This window comes from Myripristis murdjan, chromosome 12 (genome assembly GCF_902150065.1).
Source record: "Myripristis murdjan chromosome 12, fMyrMur1.1, whole genome shotgun sequence".
Taxonomy (NCBI): Eukaryota; Metazoa; Chordata; class Actinopteri; order Holocentriformes; family Holocentridae; genus Myripristis; species Myripristis murdjan.
In genome coordinates this window covers 8,987,145-9,004,385 of record NC_043991.1, presented here as the reverse complement: position 1 = coordinate 9,004,385, position 17,241 = coordinate 8,987,145, and the positions used below count along the sequence as shown (strand labels likewise).

The window sequence follows — 17,241 nt, the reverse complement described above, 5'->3', positions numbered from 1 at the left end:
ATTAAACCTTTTGCTTGACACAGACACAGCATACACAGTCTCCTGCTCTGCTTTTGATATGTCTTCTTATCAGTCAGAAAACAGACCCCGAAAATCTAACCATCTTTGATTTTCCATGAACTGACTTCTTATTTGTGCTCTTCCTTTTGGTCTATGATACACACTTCACATATTCTCTTTGAGCCTCTTAAAAAGGTTTAAAGGGCCACACCAGTGATTTTTAATATTTGGCCCGTTTATTACAATTTTCCCACATTTCAACAAGCCATTCTGCAAATCGAGAGGGGGTACTAAAGATTTTACAACATATAATCCAAATTTTTGGTTCAGACACCCGCCCTATAATGTTCTGCTTTTGTGGCTAACAAATAGGTTGCCATTCATAAACCGCAGAACCGATAATTCACCTTATAAAAAGAACATTTACCCGGGGACTGTTTTATGGCAGAGAGTCTGTTTCACTCGGCCCAAATTCAACAGTGCTGCTGCTTTTCGGAAAACTAATGTGGATAACTTTGTTACACTGGTGTGAAAAAGTTTGAAGTCTCTGAAAGTTAATTTCCATATCATAATGGAATGAATGGAAACCAATGGCTGAATAAAAAGTAGGAAAAATGATACTGGAGATCCAAAATACAACCGCTTGCTGTCGGAAAAGATTAGCAGAAATGTCAAGCATGCACATTTTGTCGATATTTAGGCTAAACATGCACATGGTCCTTTGAAATTCTCCCTCTAGGCAAAACAATGGGTATGCATGCCAATGGAAAACATAATTCAGTGCTTGACATTGCTCCTCACTTAATTTATGTTGTCATCCGTCAAACGAGCGGCTGGATTTGTCCTGTTGACATGTTGTTTGTTTGCAATAGCTTGCATCACTCTGAACTGTCGGGCATTCTCTTCATGCTTTTCTTCGTGCCTCGGCAATAAAAGCGACTTTTGTCATGTAGATTTGGAACATTTTGTACCACACCTTGGTGCATTCATAATTTATTTCAAGCTGGGGTATTTCATCCAGCTATTTTTGACTCAGTTCCTAAATGTAGCCTCACCACCGCATGTCTTTGCAGTGGCTGGTATGCCAGACTAATCACTTAACTTTTGTTATTTTTTTGGCCATGCTGATTGCAAAAATGCTAAAACCAGAGGGAAAATGCAATACCCAGTTTATGATTTTGATACACTTCTAGGTAGATTTTATTTGCTTGGGCTGAAAATAGCTTCCCTTGGCAAAGTAAGAACAGATCTGAGAGTGAACTTCAGCTCATTACCCAGTTAATGCTGGTGTGCAATTAACTTAATGAGAATTCTTTACCATTATTTATACATCAGTTTCAGGTGCCATTAATTTTTTAAGTGAAGGGATTCGTCTGAGGTATGGAGAGCAGAAAAACCTTGAGGTTTTAGTGACATGAAGGGTCTGCACCTGTGTTTCATTTCTAGTCCATGCGGCCATTCATGCTGTCATACCATTTATGTGCACCCCTGCTAAAAAATCTCATATTTGTGATTTTATTTTTCTAGACTCATTTTGATATGGTTACTTAATTAGTTAAATGACCCTTTGGGACAATCAACTGACAAAATCTTATTATATGATTAATTAATATAAAGACAACAGTGATTAAAAAGAAAATAAATGTAAACACTTTTAGAGGTATATTCTTTTATCTAACAAATTCCTGCTCTAGATGTGTTCTGTAGGACATTTTGCTGCCGCTCAGACAACATTCATTTGTTCTACATCACAGTACAAATGGGGTCAAAGCACATTTAATGACTGATATTTGCCATGTGACCTATTCTTAATTAATTAGCTTATCGGTTTGGCTTGGCCTTTGGGCTGTAATTACAGGATAGAGGGAAAGAGGACAGGCGGAGGGAGGGGTGCACGAAAGGACGAATGATGCGACCGCAAGGGACGCGCTGAATCCGGCGAAAAGCACGAAGGCAACGAAATCGACACGAATGCGCTCCCATGTTTAAGCAATAGCATCACCGCTGCCAGATCATTCCTAGACAGAGCATTATTTATGTTGAGGAACTGTTGGCACGGTGTGAGGTTCGCAGCGGGGACCCATTCTAACAGAGGCCACCTGGCTCGTATGGAGGCGTCACAGCGCTCCCTTACAGTGAACACGGTGAATTATCACTGCTCTCCCAGCTGCCAAGCCCCAAAGCCTTCATGCTGCATATCTTTCTTTCCCTCTGCCTTTGCCTTTTTGTCTCTCCTCTTTCTCACCATCATGCTATCTCTTCTGCACACACACATACATGTAAACACATTCATATACAGGCACACAGCGGCAGCAGCCAGTCAATTTGCATGTGTTTTAGTTGGCTTGGCACCGGTCTGAACTTGGGAGACCTGCTTGAATGAACCGACTCTCGGTCAAGATAGCAGCTCTGCTCCCCAGCTTTTCATCTCCTCCTTCACCCACGTCAGTTTCACTTCAAACAGTTCTTATTTATGTGTTTCTTTGTAATTTCTTCGGATTGTGAAGCAACAAACCTGCAATCACTTCAGAACAAGGCTTTGTGCTTTATATCTAATTAGAGTACACAGGTGAAGAGTGGTACAAATCCCTCTGCAGTGGAATCACAAAAAAAACAGCAATAAAGACACACACACACACACACACACTCTCACACACACTGACATGCACACAGACATACACTCATACACACACTTTCTTGTACATCTTCAGCTACGTGTAAAGCCTTTCAATCGAAACTTGCTTTGTGTCCATTTATAGAGAAAAAGGCACCTCAATACCTTTAAAATATAGAGGTTCAGCTAGTAAAAAATATTAACACTTTTTTTTTTTTAACAAGTACCACAGTCTGCTTCAAGTTTTTCCCCTGTCAATCATTTTGCAGGAGTAGTCGTCCCTTTTTCTAAACAGCACACTCACAAATAACTATATGTATGTATACGTCCTGGTGTACATGAAGACATACACACACCAGCTTTCTATAGCTTAGACTTGTTCGATTTACCTTCTATCTGTCATCTCATCGCACTCCATACATTTCGTGAAGGTCGGTCAAATCTATAGGATGAAGGTTTAAAAAGACTCAGGTACCCGCTTTGGGTGTAAACGCTCTGGGCGATGCTACACGACCACAGCACGGCTCCAACCTCATGATGCAATGCCAGCAACACTGCACTGCGGGTAAACACAGGGCGCTTATATTCACAGTACATGCTGACACACACACAACCTGAGTGCGTTTTGACTTGTGTCAACACGGCCCACCCCGCGTTATATTGACAAAATTCATAAATCGGATTATCTATGCTTTTTCATGATGCTGGCCCTTGTATTCCATAATACTTACCATGCTATGGGCCGTGATGGCCTAATGGAGCGGTGGATTGTTAGAGGGGGGAAAAAAAATTCTGGCTGGGAAAATCTGGCCAGGTGAAGTGAATATCCTTCCATTTTACGGTTATCTTTATTCATGCTGCACCTCAAGCAGACTCAGATGTGCACACCAATATCTCCTTTTTGTTTTAAGTGAATGAAACTCATTAACCCCATGAACTCTGATTTTCCCTGAAATTTCCCCTTCAGTAGCCTCAAAGTTTTGTTCTTGTTACATATACTATATTACATATTCTGTATTTGCTATTTGCAATGCTTTGTTGAAACTACCATCATGCTTATATTAGGTCAAGATGCCATTGTTTTAGAGCTGCACCATCACATCAAATAGAAAATACCTAGCTCTCCGGTGCATCATTTTATCAACGTTTCCCGTTAGGACGTGTCTCTGGAAAGCTTCGGATCTCCACTAGAATTTCAAATAAAGTTCTGCAGGTCTGTCGGCTGCACAGCATGCATTTGTAATGACGGACCCACCGATGGGACCGGCAGTGCTGATTAAACGGCTAGGTAAAGAAGCCTTTGAGCAAATCACTTTGCCCACAAGCTGCCCACTGCTTTGACAGTAGGAGAATGAGGTTCCGCTGAGCCGATACCACGTCTGTGAATCTCTAACAGGCTGATCATGAGGCAGGATGTTGCTGAAAAAGATATTACTTGCAGCGAGAACTTCCACGGTCGATGAAGGTTAAAAAACATAACATAAACACGACGCTCACATTTTGGAAAATGCTGAAGTTTGTGAAAGCACCAGAACGGCAGGACATGCAAACAACAACAAGGATTATCTTTAACACCAATAATCCTCTACAATCCCATCAAGAGAGGGATTTTTACTTGTTTCAGTTGCTTACCATGACCTCAGTCTGTGAAATGAGAGTATTAGTTTGATGTAGCTCATTTCAGCATACGTCACACCGGTGGTTCCCAAAGTAGGATCTGTCAGCCCTCAGGAGTCCATGTAGGTTCCCAGCATATAACATATAGTATTTTTTTTTAAATATTTACTATATTAGTGTTATCATATCATATTTTTTATCTGTTATTATATTCTGAATATATTTTTCAGCATATCAATAAGCTATGTATACTTTCCATGTGTTTAGCATAATTTTTTAATGTAGATTTACTGTGGAAACTCAGCACATAATTTTGCTAACTGTTAAAATGTAATTGACACACTTGGTACTGTAATTGTTTTACAATAAGCCAATTCAAGGCTGCATGAACCACATGAAATGAGCAGTACTTGGATTAGTATTTGTATTAGACAATCTACTTGAAGGAATGGTGAGCTTAAATATGAAGTTTCATGAAATGACTTTTATTGTCATTATTGGGTATAAAAAAAAGAACATGATCAAACTGTGAGAATCTGAGGCCCTTTCTTTGCAGAGAGAGGCCAATAGTCAAACAACTGGCTTTGCTGGGGATTTAAAGCTACTTTCATATATGAGATTGGAGCGCTCCAGTTCGTCTGACAGATGAAGCTGTGCCGGCTGATGTGTGTGTTTCCTCACATCAGCTTTACTACACAAGCCTTCAAAGTCTAAGTTTTTGTAAAGAGCAGTTGGTTGGTCTTACGAGGATTATTACCCTACAAGAGGAAGCAAAGCCCAACCAACACTGCTAAAAATGTAGAAAATGCAGCCCCAAAAACTGTATTTTAGTAAGCTTATTGACTTATAGGAACTCTCTGTACAAGGAGGCCAACATTTTAAAATAATATTATAAAGGGAAAAATAGTAAAGATATATGAATCATACTAAATAAGACAATTTTTAACTGGACACCATTCCTTTAATAAAATATCCAAGGCTCTGAAAAAATGGCATCAGATAGTGCAATGCAATCACTGGTAACACTCTTTTTTGTGTTTTCATGGCACATCTCTGACAGCAAAGGTGAGAAAGAAGGAATGAAATGCCCCTTCAAACCCGTGACATTGTGAGTACATGGTACATGTCCATATTCTGCTGAGCCGCCAAGACTCACTCACAGTTAACCCTCCTCTCTCACAACGCCTGCCTAAAAGACTCATCTGTCATTATAACTGCTCAGACTTGGTGGAACCTTTATGGAGGGGTTTCCTTATAAACCGCAGTGGTAAAGTGTGTTATAAAGGTTATTCATCCGCTAAGTCACCTCGGTGGGAGATTCAGAGTCGGGTCAAACAGCATCTGCAAAGGCATGCTGGAGCACCGGATGGATGAATAGAGTTTAAAAAAAAAAAAAAAAAGACCGAAATGCCCAAGCATATAAGCATCTGGTTATATAAATTGTAATTCATTACATTATATTAGATAACAATATTTGAGAAAATTATGTATTCTTGTGCTAAATTACTTTGTACTGTTACTTATATTACTTTGTACAGCTATTAATATTTTTTTGTCTTTTTCACTTTTGGCCTGTTGGATAGATGTTGGTTTGCTAGATCCCGAGAGGCATATCTCCAAAGCTATTTGGTGGATCGCCATCAATTTTGAACATTCATGTTGGCTAAAGGATGAAATTTTGGTGACCGCATGGCCTTTGCTCTAGCACCAATAAGATATCAAATTGTTAACACTGAACACTAATTTCTCAAAACATTCTTGCATTGCCATGACATTTGGTGACAGCATTCACGCTGTCCAGAGGATGAAACCCGGCTCTTTTGGTGACCCTCTCATGCTAACAGCAGACAAAATTTGCACTCTCGCACACTAATGTCTCAAACACGACTTCAGCATTGCCATGAAGCTGCTTGCAGCATTCACGTTGGCCACATGATGATACTTGTTAACTTTAGTGATACCAGCAGGCCCAGTGGGGTATCTGCATTACCAATATAACACTTGTAGAGTATTTACTGTATTTGCATGTGGTGGAGGCATGAACAGACTCCGAGAATGGCAGGTGGAAGCCTCTACAACAGCATGTTCAGCTTTTACTGTCACTGGCTATAAGGTGCCTACAGTGTATTAAAACTGAAACACCCAACATTTGAATCTGACCTGCAGCCTTTGCTGCATGTCATACCCTTCTCCTCACTGTGAATGGTCAAACAAGAAGAAATGGCAAGAAAATAATCTTAAAAAGGGCACTTTCCCAAAAATTCTTGGGAGGTTAAGGGGCACGAATCTTCCCTGCGGAGAAATATGAATATCTGCTCTTAGAAAAAACACTGCAGTGCAGTGGCATACACATGTCCTTTCAAAGGAGAAAAGATATATATAATTGTGTCCGACCTCTGACTGAGATTAATATGTAATCCAAACTAAAAATCACAGGTTTAAAATTAAATGCAGAATAATCACACAGGGAACTGCCAAAGTGGGAAAGGATTATGCTAATCAGTTTAATAGCTATAAAAATTTCCTCCTTCCTTCACAAGTTGCATATTCCATCAGTAAGAGTCAGTGCACAACTGTCCTGTGGGTCTGCAGGCCCTTCGAAACACTTGATAAACACTTCATCGGCAATTTGGGAAGCTATATATTTTAAAAATATTGACAATATTCAGCGCAAAATTACTCACACAGTTTGATAGTGTGGAAATTGGACAGCTGAAACAGATTTAGGACTGGATTTAACATTATCCAGTCCAGTCCATCCCTTACAGCTGCTTCTCAATGCCTGCTGATATCTCTCACAATATGACTCTCAATTTCTCATCTGAAGGAGCTTGATATTATTTTCTGTACACTCAGGATAAGAGATTGGATAAGACGACGAGTGTGTGATCATATGGAGAGGATAACAACAAGCTGGTAGTTGGAAAATGAGGTAAGCTCTTGAAGAGAAGCAAGGCTGCCATCTATGCTGACATTACCTCCAACATTCAGTCCCCAAATTGCAAATGGGTTTTCACTGCTGTCTCATAAGCGCAGATACTACTCGCCTGGAGTCTAAAAATTGTATTATTTCTGTGTTGACACTAATTGCAAGGCTTTGAAGGGGGAATAATTATATAGTATTATGACACAACCCACAGAGCGATGCGACATATTTATCCATTGGGTTTAAATTCTGTATTCTTTCAAAATGTCTTCTGGTGTAGATATGGATTTCTCCAGTGCATATTTTTGATATTTACAGCTGCTTATTCATTGCTTAACTATGTAATAATATCAACAAGTCCTCCAATCCATACAACCACATAGGTTGTTTGTTCTAAGTACTCAAAGGACCATTTCCTGAGCGAGCTAGATTTCAATAATCAACATTTAAGGTTAGGAAAAGGTCAGGGGTAAGGTTACGAAGGTTACAAAAAGTTAGCAAACGTATGCTGGCCAATATTAGCAAATGTTCGCCAAAAACCTAAAAATAAACACTGCATTACAACTCGGATTGGCTGAGTGAACGTCTAATTGACTGACCCATCTGGCAGCCCTCCAACCTCCTAATGTGGATATTGTCACTCCCTTAATACTGCACCACAGTGTAGTTATTTACAGGACCACTAGAGGTCACTTTACTTTAAAACGTATAGGTTGCAATAAGCTGCCATACAAACAAGCTATGGGGTAATTTTTTTTGCTGAAGGACAGTCTCAATATTATATTTACTGCTCGGTTTAAAGCTGGACTATACTTTGGCATTAAGATCCTTGCAGCAGGAAGGCTAAAGGGTTTGACAGCTTTCAACAGTTCATATAATGGAAATACTGCGGCGCAAATGCCTTTCAAACTGGTCATCAGTCCCTTATTCTTAGAACTCCCCAGGTGATCAGTGTTAGCAATGTACCCTTATAAAATCTGTCTTTGTGTCGCAAGCTGAAAAGGGCACCCGGGATAAAAAGCCATACTTACCAACCTGTTTTTTTTTTTTTTTTTTTTTTTTTTTTTCCCCGACAGACTCCTGAGTTTCATGCCTCTTTCTCACTGTTCTCCCAGAGTCTTGTTTCTCCCGATTTTCTCCCACATTTTGATCAAATTTTAAAGTCGGCTGTCTCCATGGTTACATTACCTCCATGAATGGCAGTTCTTCCCTCCGATTAGTCAGACTAGACTGCCTCTGTTTTGACTGTGAGTCGATGAGAGTCTCAACTTTTTTTTTTTTTTTTTTTTTTTTTTTTTTGTCCTGCCAGAGGCCTGTTTGATTTAGGAAAAAAAACATGATTTTTAAGCGGTTGTACATCTACAGACAGGGAATAGAGTCAGGCTTCAGTGAAAACAACTTTGTTTTGTTAATTTTGTTAATTTCAGGCATTCCTTCCTTCTACATTAGTACATTATTTTATTGTGTTTCATAGTTGCATGCACAAAAAAGACTACCTGCAGCTTTTTTTTCTGCTCCTCTGTCCTCCCACAATGCCCCTCTGTCAGACAAGACTGAGCATCAGAGTGTCCGTAATAAAAAGCAAGCTCTCCATCTCACTCTCTTTCTCATCTCTCCTCTTTCATTGCCACTTACAGCTGCTGTCTCATCCAACTTTCTGACTCTTACTTCTCCATTCCCAAACACTCTTTCCCATTTTGCAAAGTCACAGTCAAAGTCACAAAGATTTGGTTTAAACAAACTGGCGAGAGCCTGGAGAGAGTCGGCATGTCCTGCGGGACACACCTGAGCTACGAAGTGAACACCTCTCCTTACAGTTCTGCTCACTTATTGTATGCCAAATTTTCAGGAGCTTGTAAGTGATTTTAATAAAATTTACTTGCCCACTTTGAACCCTCTAGGCTATTATAGGTCGATTCACATTAGCACAATAACCAAAATTATCACAGTAAGTTGAGTTGTTCATGTTATGTGTCTGGACACACTAGCACATATTTAGAAGATTGGGGACACCTGCATGTATAAAAAAAAAAAAAATGACTCCCTGTGGTTTTCAGCTACTGTTTGCCAAGGCCTTTTCCCGTCCAAACACACACGGCGATGCTCATCTGAAACTAGCGGTTATTGCTACCTCCAGGTAGTTGTCACATTCATTAAAGTTCCCCTCCAGCTGTTAATTAAACCCCTAAAAAATCATCTGTTAATCAAAATTGCATATTTAGAAGGGTTTTTTTTTTCCCTATAAAAAACATCCCAGAGTGCCTTAAAACAGCATTAACGTAACTCAAAACTTTGACCTAATAAAGTCCCTACCCCCAACACCCTGCCCGCTCGCACACAGCTCGCAACTTTAACTCACGACACTAGTGAAAATTGTGCAGTATTGGATAATCTATAAATTTTTAAATTTTTACAGTCACCTCTCCTGTCAGTAGAGGATGGTGAAAACCAGTTAGCCAGTAAGGTCAGGCATTTTAGGGGACTTACTGGATTAAGCACCAAAATGAAGAATGACATCTGTACTTAGATCTAATGTGAGTGTGTCATTAAAGGCAGAAAGGCAAAACTATAGCCCTGCCTTGGCTGATCAAGCACATGTGAAGCCAAAGGAGGGTATCTAGGAAGAACAATACATTATAGAAAATCATACGCCAAGGTATCCGGAAGTGGTCAAGGTTAACTTCTGATAGTTTCAGACATATTCTCCTCCTCGACACTTTTTTGCTGAGGCTTCCACAGAAAGATGAGAGTATTGCTGAAGAATGTAGACGCCTGGCCACATTTTCTCCACAGGAGGCTCGATAATGAAGCTAATAATGCTGTACTGATCCTCAGAGGGAAGCTCTCTTTTTGCCTGCCGTGCTCCACGGAGGTCAGAGTTCAGTATGAGCTACTGGGCAGCATCCTGGAGCTGGGAATGTCCTTCAGACTGGTAGCTCATAGCTCCCATGGTCAGCATCAGTAATGTCCCAAGTTAATGTGAAGGGACAAGACAAGACATACTATGGATAGACGGCTAGAGTATAGATGCACAACATGTGTGAAATAAAGAAACAAAAGCATGAAATCACTGTGGTCACCGGGCTTGACACCGGCTGAAAAGAGCCTGGGTGGTTTGGCTTCAGACGGTGACTTTCAGCTGTGACACAAAACCCCAGAGTGACCCAGCTTTGGCAGTTAGACCTCAGTCCTCTTTTCCAAATCAATAACACACAAGATGAAACAAGAGAGTCTGACACAGCCAGAGACCCCAGTGACCCATCATCACCTGTCCTGTTCTGTGCATCACTCTCCCAGCGAGGTAGTGGCTGATCAATAGATAGATAAATAGAGAGATAGAGACACACACAGATGCACACACACACACAAAGTACTGATACTGTAATTCTCACCTTTCCTGCTGCGGAGGCTCCTTGGTCCACAGAGAAGCTGCAGGACAAACAGATAAAGAAGACAAATTAGCCGCCGGGGAAAAGCTTCATTTTCAGTTTCACACACACACACACACACACACACACACACACACACACACACACACACACACACACACACACACACACACACACACACACACACACACACATACACATACATATACATGGATACATTCACTTAAAAAAAACTTTCACACACATAAACACAACCAATAGCAATGTCGCTATCCTTCTATCTGTCCCTCTAATCCAAGTTCTAACAGCGTGTTGCTATGACCACCTGTTTGAACACACACACACACACACACGCACACACACGCATACACGTTTACTAAATGTCACATTCATTTTCAGGAGACCTACCCTAACCCCAACCATAACGACAACATACCTAACCCTAACCTTAATCTAATCCTAACCTTAACCACACACACACACACACACACACGCACATGAGCATGAATATATAATCATGTACACATAAAAGCATACAAACAGCCAGTGCATGTTGGTGCTGTTGTGCTAAAAAGTTTTGAACTACCCCTAAAATTCTTCATCAGCACACTTTTGCATCCTCAGATAAAGAACAGAGCTCCCTCACACTTACATAGGCACAAGGCACATGCCCACACACTGACACCCAAATTGTGGGTTTGGGAATTAACAAAGCACTTGATATATCTTGACTGACAGCTTTTCGTCTAACAGAGTGTACTTCTCATTTATGACAGGCTGAACATCGTGCATTGTACATGATGTGCCATGTGCCACAGATGTTTACTCTTCATCAGGTTTTCATTTTTGTCAGAGAAGTGGCATAAACTGAGGCGCAGAAAGGCAATTTACAGTAAATGTGCATTGCATATGTTATCCAGTCAGGCTATTTAGCACACTTTTTGGCAGAGACATGTGCAGAGCAAACACAAGCACACACTAAACGCGCTAACACTATCTTTGCATACATATAAGGAAATATTTTTAAACATATTGTTTTTGCAGCAGTTAGAGGCTCCATATTGTTTTGTGAGTGAAATGACTGTCTTTACATCATCAAAATGTGAATGAGGTGATAGACTTTAAGACCCTGAGTAAATGCAATGATGCAAAGCACTGTGTTTGGGGCAAGAAAAGGCATCACCGCCTACATAGTTAAATCAAAGCCCGAAAAATACTGCAGTCCCCCCTGAAATGGCACATTAAATTCTGCGTTGGGACCTGTCTTGGGATTTAAATTCAATTAGCCAGGTTGACTTTTGAGACCAACTCAGCCATTTATTCTCTCTTCTCACGAATGTTTCAAAAGGCTCCTCCATGATTGGTCCCTTTGTTCTGCTAGATAATTTGCAGTCTCTGCAAGCAAGACATTATGAAAACAAGAAGTCTAGATACATGCAATACTTTAATCACACTGGGACTAATGTAAAACATGCAACATACTAAAGTGCAAGCTCTATATCTTCAGTGATGAACACCACTTCACCTGCTGCATATTTCTATTTACAACACTAAAATGAGACATAAGTTTCACAAATTCACAAATGAATGAAGATTAAATTAACTAATTAAAAATATTCAATGAATAGTTCAATTAAAAATGGCCAAAAAAAAAAAACAAAAAAAAAAAAAAAAAAAAAAAACACCACTTTGTGTGTGGTCATGCCAATAAAGCCGTACTGAATTTAATTTAAATGAAATCAGCGTGACAATTTAATTTCCCATCTCTACCAGAAACTTTTGTGGCTTAAGCTCTTTCAATGATTTTCTTGAACACAGAAATATGAGCGTGAAGGCCAGAAAATGCAGACAGCAGGTTTAAGCCTTAATTTTGTTCATTTTAATAACTGGTGGTGGTGCAAAAACGCAGCAATAAATGTGTCAGTGCATCTCGCGGAAAAAGAGAAGCAGTAAAAAAAATATTAGCGATACCATAAATGTTAAAAGCCTTTTTCTAGTCCAGTTTGTTTTGGAAACCTGTTATGGCATTACTGTTTAAGATACTGTAGGTGCACTGGGCCAGCAAGTTGTGTATTACTGAGCTGATGAAAAAAATACTCTGACATTTAGATTAGGCTTTAATTTGCAGGGACAGACATTACATACGCTTCACTAATGGACCACTATGCCACTAAATTTGGTGGCCAAAGTACATTTTGGTGGCCCTCCTTAACTGTGGCAATCCAATAAATGAAAATAATTGCATATGCCATATAAATAAAATGAGAAGCTGACAAAGAAAAACTTTAGAAGAAACCACATTTATTCCTATATTTATTTACATTTATTCATAAAGCCATGTTTGTAACTGGTAAACATTGGCTGCAAGTTGAATTACTGTGATGAGTAGATCAAATCCACCTGAGTGTCATGTGAACACATGCTTCAGTGGAGGCATACAAGGAAATCTGACCTTTTGTTCAAAGGAGTTAAGTTGGTCAATGCAACAAATTTGCTTAAATTTGATTGCTGACCTACAAATAGTGCAGAATCTTAAATATGCTATACTGACAAAGTATTGGGACGCTCCTCTTAATCAGTGAATTCAGGTGTTTCATTCAGTCCCATTGCTACAGGTGTATAAAATCCAGCAGCTAGCCGTGCAGTCTGCCTTTACAAACATTTGTGATAGAATGGCTCGTTCTAAAGAGCTCACTGAATTCCAGCGTGGTGCTGTAATAGCAATGTGATAGGATGCCACTGCTGCAACAAGTCAGCTGGTGAGGTTTCTTCCCTCCTATTCCACCATCAGCTGTAACTGGTATTATTGCAAAGTGAAAGAGTTTAGGAACCACAGCGACTCATTCATTGTGTGCCGGGAGCTTCATGGCATGGGTTTCCATGGCTGAGCAGCCGCACACAAGCCTCACATCACCAAGCACAACTCCAAGTGTCGGATGGAGCGGAGTAAAGCACGCCGCCACTGGACTCTGGAGCGCTGGAAATTTTCTATGGAGTAACCAATCACGCTTCTCTATCTGGCGGTCTGATGGACCAGTCTGGGTTTGGTGAATGCCAGGAAAACGTTCCCTGCCTGACTGCATTGTGCTAACTGTAAAGTTTGCTGGAGGAGGGATAACGCTATGGGCTTGTTTTTTCTGGGCTCGGCCACGGCCCCTTAGTTCCAGTGAAGGGAATCCTTAATGCTTCAGCTCACCAGGACGTTTCCAACTTTGTGGGCCCTTTTCTGTTCAAGCATGACTTTGCCCCAGTGCACAAAGCAAGTTCCATAAAGGCATGGTTGAGTGAGTTTGGTGTGGAAGAACTTGACTGGCCCACACAGAGCCCTGACATCAACCTCTTCCAACACCTTTGGGATGAACCAATGGAGATTGCGAGGGTTAGGGTCATCGAACATCAGTGTCTGACCTCACAAATGCTATTCTCGATGAAATCCCCAAACTTTCTGATTATTCCCAGGTTTACATGAAAATATTAGAGATTTTCAATGTGGTCTCAGTCTTTTGGACCCTTAGAATATAATGTTAAAAAATGGTGGCAGCAAGATGGCAGCTGTTGTTGAGAATGCTGTAAAACTGCAAGTGTTGGGACGCCGCGGCCACACTGTAACGGCATAACAGTAGCTAGTCGGTGACGAGTACTTTGCTGTTTTTGTAATGTTGAACTAATAGTTGTAAAGGAATTGGGATGTTTGTTTGACTGTAATGTTGCATTGGCAAAGGGTCACAGTATGGGGATAAAACCTGGTGGCCACAGAGTAACATCTTGTGACCACAGGCTATCGGGCCACGGTTAATTTCTCACCTTGATTTGGTTGTTAGAGGTCACATTTATTCCAGGTCATGATCAGGAGATGAGTTAGTCGGGTGTCACTTTGATAGAAGCATTTTCCAAGAGAACTGTACAGTGTTTTTTGTTTTTGTTTTGTTTTTGTTGATGCAAAGTGAGTGTCCTGCCATCTCAGGCAAAAAGCATGTCAGATCATCTTAGACAGTTATAGACTGTGACAACTGTTTTTTGGTCTCAAATGGAGGCGATGTTTTCCCAAGTGTTTTCTTCAGATCTCTCCAGATCTTTTCCTGCTCCGCTGGTCTACAATCCAGTATTTTCCCCATGTGCCAATTATGATTTGCACGGTGTTAAAACTGGCTGCAATTTAAATGCCACAAAATCCCATGCATTCAGTGTTTTAGATAACCCAGGGTGGAAAAGCCTCTAAAACAGCATTATACCACTGGAACAATCAAACTCTCCATTAAAACACAGGCTAATGAAATTCCTACACGGGTGGGTGAGCAGCAGCAGAGTGACCTAACCAGCAGCAGAGGAAACACTGGGATAAATAAGGCCTTCAAATAAATAATTAACTTACAAAACCCTAATAGAAAATTAAATGAGTAAATAAAGGGAAAAAAAAAAGTTTTAATTTACATTTACATTTTACCTTTGGCTGAGAGCCAACATTTAACTAAATGGCACATCATCCAACACTACACAATTGTCAAAATATGCCAGTTTCATGTCACGATTTTCACTAAATGTTACTAAATTCTTCCATAACCCATTACAAACCTCAAGACATAACTGGATCTGGAACGAGACATGAAAGACATGAGAAACATGAGTTTGCTCAACAGATATATCTCAGGATCTCACTTAAGCCTTTTAGCTGATTTTCACAAAACCATATGACCAATCACTATATTTTTCAGAGAACATTAGGGCTGCCCCTCTGTCACAGTTTTGTAGAAAATGGTCTAGTCATTATGTCTCAACAGGAAATGAGCTCTTTCCAGTCACCCCATGTTGTGTGACTGGCCAATAATGGAGGGGGTTTGCTTGTTCTTATGTCCTCAGAAACATGCACAAAGATGTGTACATAAATATGATTTAGAATTGATATGCATCAAAGTGAGAAGAAGAGGTTATTATCATCAACAAAAACTAACAAAGTAACAAAAAACAGGTGTGAAAAAACATTTCCTTTAACTGAAATAACAATAAAAATGAGGCTTTATAAAAAACTGAAACTGAGCTGAAATGAAACTGTCTTGCAAGTGTACAAAATGAATTAAAATAAGCTTATTTCATACTTATACCCCACTGATGAAAACTAAACCAAAACTAAAAAAAAAAATAAAAATAAACACTAAACTAAACCTGCAAGCACACTTTAAAAACTAATTAAAACTAAAATTGAAAACAAAAAGTAAAAATGAAATAAAATTTTTTAAAAAGAATGAAAAATGCAAAACTGTAATAACCCTGGAAGCCACACCCACTGCTTTGCCCCACTTTGGCCAATTTGTATGTAAAGTTAATCAGTTCATTTTTTCCCCACCCTATAAACAAGGTTTCATGCAGATACACTAATAACATTTTGTTAATATAAACACAAAAGATAACTCCCATCCAACACCAGTGGCAGAGGAAGTAAAAGGTCAAAATTATTACCTATAAGTCTAGCAGCTGAAAATCTGATTAACCTTTCACACTCAAATGCCTGATTTCATTCAGTCATATTTTCCACATTAACTCACCCAGCCATGCTGCTGGTGGCGGAGCTCTCGGAGATTTGCGAGCTGGCGATCCACTTGGTCTCACCCACCACCGTCCTGGCGTGCGGCAGGCGGCCCACATCTTTCACTGTCATCATTAGGTGCCGTGACGACTTCAGGACCCTCACGGCCTCGTCATGAGGGATGCCCAAGAAGCTGCGCCCATTAACCTCCAGGATCTGGTCGCCAACCTGCGGGGCCGGGAGGGAATAGAGAGGCATGGAGGGTGGGGCTGAGCAGGGTGGCATAGGTGGAACAGGCTGAGACCGTCACGTGCACAGGTTCATAGGTCAAAGGTTACACAGTACAGGGCCAGAGAGAGGTAGAGTACAACGGATGGAGGTGGTGGAGATATATACAATGTTAAATACTGTAGTGCAGCATAGAGATAATTAAGTTTTAAGTTATGCCCAGGTGCTTTCAGATGGCGAAGCGGACAGGAATAATTAAACAGAGGTTAAAGAACACACACTTCTACACACTGACGTGATTTCATATTCTATCAAAGGGCTGAGGCTGGACACTCTGGACGCAGTTGTGAAGGAGAGGATGATGTCCAAATTAAACACCATCTTGGACACTACCTCGCTGCTTCCATGTAATGAGCTGATTTAGCAGCAGAGCACCTTTGACCTCCAGGTCACCCCTGCAACATACATGATGCGCTGCTTCATTCGTGCTGAATGACATCCTTCCTGCCACAACAGCCCTCACCTCAGCCAGGTGTGAGAATGCAGAGTGCCGTCTCAACCTGAACTGCACTGCAAAACATATCCATCTTAAACCTATAAAGCCATTTGTATCATATATGATACACGTTATCAAATAACACATTCCGTTTTCAGTTTAATCAATACTTGACCAAAATACTGTTATTTTGGCCAAGTATACCTTTGGACACTTCCCCTGTTCACCCTGGACCATACCATTGGCACTTCAAGTACTATCATACATGATACAACAGAAAAATCGTATAAAGACATATTTTTTGAAAAATCTTTTATTTTTTATTTATTTATTTATTTTTTTTACATTTTGTTATAGGACTAAATAAAGGGTTCAATTTAAAAAAACTGGAATTTTCTGCCAATTCTTTCATAGTTCAGGCTTTATAGAGCTAACCAGTCATTTAGCCTC

General features: G+C 40.2%; 1 protein-coding gene across 1 annotated transcript in view; it reads right to left on the bottom strand.

Annotated features, from left to right (window-relative positions):
- Positions 1-17,241, bottom strand: part of whrna (whirlin a) — a 153,350-nt gene that overhangs the window by 34,022 nt on the left and 102,087 nt on the right. The window contains exons 4-5 of the mRNA XM_030065305.1: positions 16,087-16,295; positions 10,550-10,586 (exon numbers count right to left, since the gene is read on the bottom strand). Of these exons, the coding sequence (XP_029921165.1) occupies positions 10,550-10,586; positions 16,087-16,295 (246 nt within the window). The remainder of the gene's footprint in view (positions 1-10,549; positions 10,587-16,086; positions 16,296-17,241) is intronic.